General features: G+C 45.2%; 2 protein-coding genes across 2 annotated transcripts in view; both read left to right on the top strand.

The window, feature by feature from the left end:
* Positions 1-2,909, top strand: part of PDCD7 (programmed cell death 7) — a 5,208-nt gene extending 2,299 nt beyond the window's left edge. Inside the window, exons 3-6 of the mRNA XM_009321535.1 lie at positions 204-342; positions 680-916; positions 1,537-1,624; positions 2,024-2,909. Of these exons, the coding sequence (XP_009319810.1) occupies positions 204-342; positions 680-916; positions 1,537-1,624; positions 2,024-2,141 (582 nt within the window). The 3' untranslated portion in view covers positions 2,142-2,909. The remainder of the gene's footprint in view (positions 1-203; positions 343-679; positions 917-1,536; positions 1,625-2,023) is intronic.
* A 3,596-nt stretch (positions 2,910-6,505) lies between these two features.
* Positions 6,506-8,489, top strand: part of UBAP1L (ubiquitin associated protein 1-like) — a 9,923-nt gene continuing 7,939 nt past the window's right edge. Inside the window, exon 1 of the mRNA XM_009321463.1 lies at positions 6,506-6,637. Within this exon, the coding sequence (XP_009319738.1) occupies positions 6,506-6,637 (132 nt within the window). The remainder of the gene's footprint in view (positions 6,638-8,489) is intronic.

The following is an 8,489-nucleotide window of genomic DNA, read 5'->3' as shown; positions in this document are numbered from 1 at the left end:
TTCTCTTGTTTCCTGAAGTCTATCGCGTTTTAGCTCTTTCATAAAAAGGCAAGGTTGGATGGTTGACTTAACTTGCTATGACTGTGTTACTAGGATGTTATTCTGATCTCCAGTGCTTCGCTAATCTTTCTGAAAGTACCGTTTCATTCTTGTCTACGTGGGATATTTCAGACATCATGCCTTTTTTTTTCTTTCTTTCATAGGAACGAGAACTTAAGGCTGCCGCAGACAGTGTCTTATCTGAAGTACGGAAGAAACAAGCAGACACAAAGAGGATGGTGGACATCCTGCGTGCATTAGAAAAGCTTCGGAAACTGAGAAAAGAGGCTGCTGGCAGGAAAGGTTAATTACGAGAGTTTTACTAAACTCTTTTAATTGTGCACACAGGAAATAAGATGGTGTGCGTGCCCTATGCTGATCAGCAAGGTGCAGCTTGAAAAAGCTGTTTATTAGTGATTTTAGTTACGTTGTTATGCAAGAATAGCTATAAAATGCTGAATACAGTGGTTGTGTTCCTACGTTTCTAAGCTCTTTCTCGATAAAAGAGTTATTCCATTAAGATTGTTGTTAGCAAGGTTAAGCTCCTGTTCCTCTGAGATTTTGCCAGCTCTGCTCTCAAGTCTGATAACAGAGCCCCTTCTGAATTTGAAAATTTACAATTAATTCTCTTTCTGTTTAGGTGTTTGTCCACCCCCCTCAGCAGATGAAGCATTTGAAAATCAGGTGGAGAGTCTCAAAACGTTGCTCAAAAATCGCACAGAGCTGTATGAAGCTGAAGAGAGAGCATTAAGAGTTATGTTGGAGGGAGAACAGGAGGAGGAAAGGAAGAGAGAAATGGAAAAGAAACAGAAGAAGGAAAGGGAAAAACTGCTACAGCAGAAACTTGAAATTGATTCCAAGCTGTTTGGGGATCCAGGTAGATTCTGCATGCTGTACTTAACAGTATTTTTCCACACCACACCCCCATCTCATAGACACTGGGTTTAAAATGCAGGCACAAACATAGCTGAGAAAGAAATCGTCCACTGGAGTAATTTATGCTCTGAGGAAAAGATGGGACAAATGTAGTGTGCTGCTAACATGTGATGTAAGAAGAACTGTTTAGCTCTTCAGCATAGACTGCAGTATATCTCAAGCTGATTTCATAATGTTTTGCAAGAAGAGGTTGTAGATTAAGCTGAAGTGAGAATAAACAGAATAGACTGAAGACTTCCAGCACCCAAGAGATGCTTTAGTCTGGTGATTTGGTAAGTGTGACTCGGGTAATCTGTAAAGGTACAGCGTCCATATGTTCCCCTTGTTTAGAGGATGGAGGCAGGAGAAGTTCTGCTGGTCTTGACTTGCCTCTGACAGCTCTGGTAAGGATGAGGGGATGTGCAAAACACGTAAATAGTCCTTGATATGTTACACAGGAAGCGATTTCAAGTTATAGCTGAGGAGCAGCAAATAAGTTAGCAAATTTGAGGCTTCTAAGACTTACTAGAATTTAAGGTCTTTCTGGTTTATTGAACGATTTCTATGTTTGTGTTTTAACAGATGAATTTCCTCTAGCCCATCTATTGCAGCCCTTCAGAGAATATTACTTACAAGCTGAGCATTCTGTAGCAGCTCTAATCCAGATCAGGTAAAACCAAACAAAGTCTTTATTTTATTACCAAAGATGACAAGTATCGTTTGTTGAGATTGTAAAGTTATGGTCCCGTTTGGTTCGTTAACTTCCAAATACGGTTATGCAGTGAGTTGTCCTGGTTTTTTTCAGCTAAGGATCAAGCTTCTCGCTTGATAGAGCTGTATCCAACAGGTGTCCATGTGAGGCAGAGTGCACTTCCATGCATAACCATTCCATTTAATAGAATAGTACATACAGTTTTCACATTTGTGTTTTGAAAAACAAGCTTCAGAGTACAATTTATAGTGTTTTGTGTATTGATCAGTATGGAAAAACACCTACGTGGGTATATAATAAATCTTACTACCAAACTCACACCAGCTCTCCTCTCAAACAACGCTTTCTCTGTCAAAGGCATGAATGGGATCAGTACTTGGTGCCAGCTGATCACCCTGAAGGAAGCTGCATCCCTCCAGGATGGGTTCTTCCGAGTGTCCCCACAAATGACACTTGGGCCACTGCTGTCAGATAATTTAGTAATAAATTATTCTAACGTTGGAGGAATGTTTCATTATAATTGCGTGTGTACCTGTGAGAGGGTCCGAAGAGGAAGTCTCCTCCTCTGTTTCGGTAGCCAGGTACTGGAATGTCTTGAAGAAAAGTGTAAGAACTGTTCTTGCCATCTGACTCCGCAGGGAAATACCTGTGCAAGCCCAAAGCTGCTAGGCCTCTCGTGGCGGAATCACAATCCCGCTGCGAGTTTTTGTTAACAAATCTCAGTAAAGAAACATTGCTGGCAAGGGTATTTGTGCCAGTATTAACATCCTGGTTTTAGTGGCTTTTATCTTTATAAGCCTAAATCCAGATGATGAAATCTCCAGAAATAAAGAAGTTTAAAAAAAGAGAGAGATCATTAGTAAACATGTTTTTCTTCTTAAATGAAGCATGTCAAGCATCACTGTCAAAATAGTTCCTGTATTTTTGTGTGTAGAAACGAACCTATTACAAGTTTAAACATTCTGAAGTACAAACAAGACAGGGTTTTTCAAGGTTGATTAAAGCAGCTGTTGACATTTTATGTTTGTGGACTAAAACTGGTACCACAACATGGAAAAAATTCTCAGTTGTGGTGAAATAGGTCAGACAGCCATGTGAATATATATAAATTCGATGAATAAGCCTGCTGGAAAAAAAACAATAAAATCTGAAGTCTAACCTACTGTAATTGGTTTTGCCTATATAGCTATTTTTGTATAGGGACAGATGATGTATATAATATTTGATTAAAAAACACAGCTCTATTTTGTAAGTTGTTTTTTTGTACAGAATAAATACAGAAAAAAGGAAATTTTTTTGTTTGAAGCGTTTTTACTCCGAGGGAGAGATTTGTTTTAGCACTTGGCATCAAATACGACTCCAATGTGGAGAGAATTGCTGGCAAAAGGTTTGTGTGAAGGAACTTCTTCCTCCTACAAGGCGACAGAGGCGTGTGATTTCAAAGCCTTCCATGTTCGGGAGAGTTTGCTCGAAACAGCGATGGGCCGTATGGGCCTGGGGCTTTGCTGGTCTACGCAGATTGTCGTGGCATCTTTCCAGAGCTGCAGTCGTTACTCTTGGTTAGCCCTAATGTGTGGGAATGGATTTAATCTCTCCAATTCCTTACCTCTTCGCAGCGCAACGTTGTGTAATTCATGGAGGAAGCAACAGGTAATTGCCTAAATTCAGCACTTAGGCCTTATATGTAACGTTAATAGTTTCTTGGCTGAAGCTTTGCATTGATTTCTGTTAGTAAGAGCACACGAACTAGTAATTTTTGATAGAGTTAGAATTAATCTGGGTGCGGAAGTTTGCAGTTCTTGCTCACGTGTATATCGCCTACCTATAGCGCCCCAAAATACAGATTACCGTGAAGTCCTCTGGAGGTAGGGGTTCTGATTGGCATGTGGGACATCCTCCCATCCCTACTGTCACTTCTAGCATCTTGTTACTCCGAGACTTATGGCTGGGTCAGATCCTGGGGAGTCTTACCTGATGAAAAAGCGAAAGATCAACTAGCCTAAAAGCAATTGCAGAAACAACGCTTTCGGTTCAGGAAGCTTAGTGACCGGAGGGTGCTCTGCTTCAATAGTTAGGCTCCTTATCCCATCAGCATGTCTGATGGGACAGGCTAACTGCTTAAGCTACGATAATCTTAAAACTGTCAAAGTCAGATGCTTGTCTGACACTGCAAGAATTCGAAGAACTGAGCAGTAGATAAGCAGGCAGCGTAGGAGCAACCCTCTTCTCCCTCCCCACGCGAAGAGCTCCATGATTTCGTCTGACGGTAAGGATAACTTTGTGTTGTCAATAAAAATAGGACTTGAATATTGTTAATAAAAATAGGACTTGAAAATGCCAGCGGATGATGTACGTTTAGGTATATTTCAATCCCTCAAGCTTTCTGTGGTTTGTTCTACATATTTGTTCTTGTCTAATGGCGTCTGCATTAAAATGTTTTATATTTTTAGTGAGGAAGATGTTGAAGCCACAGATGGGGGAGGAATGTTTAAAATCTTAACTCATGAAATACATGGAGACAGGGTATTAATTCTTAAAAAAACCTTGTGTATTCAGATTTAAGATTCAAATTTGTCTGAGTATAGTATTTCCTACTATTTTTTAAAATACTGTTACAGCCCAGAAGAAAAGAGGGGTTGGCTATGAGTTTCTGAGACTCATTTGCATCCTGTTCCTCGCCTGGTCCCCGTGCAGTTCAGGTTTCTCATGCTTTTAAGGCACATCCTCTTCCTGAGAAGAATGTCTTCATTTGCCAGCCTGTGTCTTTGATGGGAAAGCAGGCAGGGCTGGCACGAAGCAGATGAGGTCAGACCCCCTGTGGGAGTTGCTTTCTGGTATAAGTTGGTGTTTACGACTGACCCTCTTTTAGTCTTGTTTAGTAGCGTCATCGCTCCCCACCCCAATGTAGTTCTTTTTTTCTCAATAGTGGTTTTGGGAATTAACACTCGTGGGAGCCTTTCTCAGAGCACGGTATTTATGCAGTGAAATACAGTGAGATACGATAATCTCTCCGTATTTTCTTCATCGTGGCTTCAGGCACGTTCACTCCCATCTCCGTCCCTTAAAGTGGCATTTAAAACCAAGTAAAGCCGTCCTAGGTGACGGACGACCAGACAGTCTTTTCCTTTGCACCTTTGTGCCGCACAGCTTGGGAAGAGCTGATTTACAGCGTAAGCTGCAAGGAGGGTCTGTCCCTCTTGCAGGCAGGGGCTGCACGGCCACGCCGAGGAGTTGGAGAAAGCTGGGGGAAGGTGGCTTTACTTAAAGATGTTTTCACGCGTTGTCTTTATCAGTGCTGACGTGGATTGTAGCTTAGGCTGAGCCCTCAGGCTGGGGAGCAGATGGCCTGGCTCCGTGCAGGCTCCCAACGCGTTGCGCGTGTCGCATGTTAGCAGCAGTACACGGGTGGGAGCCCCAAAGCTGATTAGGGCCTCTGCCTGCGCTACAGCCCCAGGTATTAAAGGCTCCTGGCATAAGCAGGCGAGCGACAGCTCTTGTAATTCTGATAAGAGGAACTGAGTTGAACTGAGTGAGTGTGCGCGTCGCTCTTCCTTTGTGCTCTAGAGGCAGTTTGTTAGTCCTTTGCTAACGTAAGAAATGACCTTGAATGCCATTTCCCATTATAGACCCTTATTTTTGCATTAAACTAACAGGCAGCTTTCCTTGATACATTTGCCTGCTTATTTTCTTTTTGTGGAGTGTTTATCCTCATTGTCATGGAAGCCATTTCTTTTTAAAGGAAAAAAAAGATCAGTAACAGCACTTAGGGATGTCACATCAAGTACTTACTGTTTGTGTCCTGAGAACGGCTGCTGAGAGCTGCTGCTTTGGGATGAGCAGGCACAGGCTGCAGGTACCAGAGCTTGACGGATTACTGATCATTAGCTCTTGCCAATTGACAATATATAAAGGAAATTATTTTGCACGCTATTGTCGCAGGGAAGCTGAGGACTCGAGGCTTCATGGAGCAAGTAGTGGCTTTTTACTAAATTGAGACATTTACACAGAGCTGATGGCTATGCTATTGCAGTAATATTTTCCATGTCGCCATCCCTAGTTCATCAGAAATTTTTCTCTCCCCTGCTATTCCTGATCTAAAAAACGTCACCGCACTTCAAATGACTCGATGGTTCTTAAAAACTAATCTGGCCTTAAAATGGCTCGTTCAACACCCCTCTAACACCGAAGCTTGCCTGATGCAGCAGCCTCCCTGTTTGGCTCTCGGTGAGCTGCTGCAGTGCTGGAGGGGGTGCCCTCACCCCAGCTCCCCCGGGCTGCTCCGTGCGGTGGCTTAGCAGCACGTGGCCGCGCGCTTGAGCTCCGTGACCACGGGTGCTCTCAGGTCACGCAGAGAGAGGAGACCTGCGAGGTGTCCTCCTCAGCTGCGGTTTCTGCCTCTGTAAGTGCAAAAAGCGCCCGGTCTGTCCCCGGCTTGGGAAAGGGAGAGTGCGATGGGCAGCGGAGAGAGAGGGAGAGGCAGGAGGAGGGATGGAAAGCAGCGGGGCATGCATGGAGGTGGAAGCGGAGAAGAAAAACGCTCAGGATCTCTGCCAAATGAAGCTGTAAGCTTGGTCAGGTCCTGCTGGCTCAAGCTCAGAATATCGCCTATTAGTTCAGACAGATCTTCCTGGTATCAGTAATTAAGATTTTGCAAATCTGGGCATTGCACACAGTGGTTTTTACTTGGCTGGCACAGTCTCTAAGGGCTGTGTTCCTTTTCCTGGCATCACTTGAAATAGCTCATCTTTCTCTGCTTCCACCCAACTTAAAGGTGCTAGTCCTGCCTTTTACAGTTTTGTTTCATCCCTTCCTCCGGCAGCAAGAAATCAGGCAGCGGCAATGAGCTACCTGGATGAAGTTCCCTTCCGGATGGCCAGGAGCCTTGACGGGGACTCGGGGGGAGAAAACACTTTAATCACCGCCCCGGCTATCGACCTCCCCGACTGCGCTGACATCCTCATGAGCACCATGGTGAGTCGCCTCTGCTTGCGTCCGCGCCCGGATTCGCTTCTGGGGGGATGCTCAGAGGAGGATGCTCAGAGGGATGTCAGCAGTGTTTGCCTTTTCTTGTGAAAGAAGGGAAGGGAATGGAAACCTCTCCTCCTAACTGATCTCCTCTTAACTGGCTGGTTTGCAGGAGTGGGAGGAGGTGAGGACGATTTGTGGTGGGTGGGAGTGAGGAAGGGGTAGGTTTGGGGTTGGTTTTTTTTAATCCCGTCCAAGCAGGAGGGTTGGGTCTTTCTGGGATAGGAGGACAAACTTCAGGCTCTGCTCTGGGATTGTTTTCTAGTCTGGAATCATCACCGTCTCATTTATTAGTAATATTTATTAAATATTTATTAATAAATCTAACAGATGTAAGCAGGCAACACTACCTGTGCTGGCAATATATATCATATATATATAATGTATATATATTATATTTTTTTTTTTTATATATATATAATATCCTGTGGCACTTTGTGATCTTCCACATTGCTCAGTCCTAAACTGCTTTTGAATCTACACCTATTGCTATAACAGCTTTGTCACCAATTCTAAACCCCGTCACAGCGATCCGAAGAAGCTGTCTGTGCTCTAGGAGGGGGTTTGGGAGCCTTTCCCTGTACCGTTGCACTGAAGGCATGGAGCTGGCTCTCCGGGCTTACGGGTGGTGTTAGCACAGGTCCAGTTGAAGACGATTTCAGAAATACTTTGTGTGTTTAGCCTTAAGTAGTCTCACCCGTAGATGGGGTCAGTGCACTTCATGGGGCGAAGGCGATCTGGGTGATCCCAAACAGCCTCTGCTCGCTCCTGGTGATGGGTGAACCAGCAGTAAGCCCCACATCTGGCTTTTCGCTAGCTCAGCCTTGCTCATCTCTCTCCTAAAAATGACACATCCCAAATCCGCAGGATGTGTTTAACATGAAGATTCGCCGTGTTGTTCATTTTAAGCAATTTCTCCGAAGGAAATTTTAATGCACACATCTTTTGCCACCTCTGTAAAGGCAGGTGATGGTCTGCATCCCCACGGACCAGCTGAGGTTGTCCGCCACCCCATCCTATCCCGGGAAACCCCCAGCCCCAGGTTTCTCCCTGGTCAGGGACGCATCAGTGCTCCTCGCCGAGGCCGAGCAATTGCACTGGTGGTCCGGGCTGATCCTTCTGGAGGCACGTGGTGGTGTTTTGTTCTGGGAGGCTGGTTTGGGTCCACAGCTGACAAGTGGCAGGGAGCAGTAAAAACAGCATTCCTGGGCTGTGAATGTACTTGCCTGCCCATCCAGAGGAGACCTTGTTTGGAGAGCTCTGGGACAGACAAGGCTTGTTTGTTCCTGGAAAACCCTCAGATTTCAGTCTCAAACATGCTTATATTTTAAGCCGGACTACGTGGAAATGATGACTCTGTTCTGGGACCGGCCGAGCCCCCAGCGCCTCCGGAGACTCCCACGGCCGGTCCTGCCTCTGCCCCAGGCAGCATCTCCCCCCTTGGTGGCTCCCGAGCCCCTGTGCCTGATGCAGCTCTGCCAGGTGCCACTAACGGGTACTGTCCGCTTCCACAGCAGCCAAACTGACACGAAACCACCGCTGAGCATAAGACACCTATCAAAAGAATTGTATATACAACTCAAAATAGTAATAACTTCATAGCCAGATTTTTTTCAAGTATAAATTTGGGGATTCCCTATAGGGATGAGGCTGGCACTGCCCAATCCTACAGCCCTAGTGCCCGCAGCCAGCCCTGATGCTCAGGGAAATAGGAGCCAATATGGGAAGGATGCAGCCCTTAACGTGCCCTCGTGAAGCGCGTGGTTTGCTCTGTGCCCTGTGGCCTGGTTTCAGATGC

This window comes from Pygoscelis adeliae, unplaced genomic scaffold, assembly GCF_000699105.1.
Source record: "Pygoscelis adeliae isolate BGI_AS28 unplaced genomic scaffold, ASM69910v1 Scaffold13, whole genome shotgun sequence".
NCBI classification, from domain to species: Eukaryota; Metazoa; Chordata; class Aves; order Sphenisciformes; family Spheniscidae; genus Pygoscelis; species Pygoscelis adeliae.
This window is presented reverse-complemented; position numbering and strand designations above follow the sequence as displayed.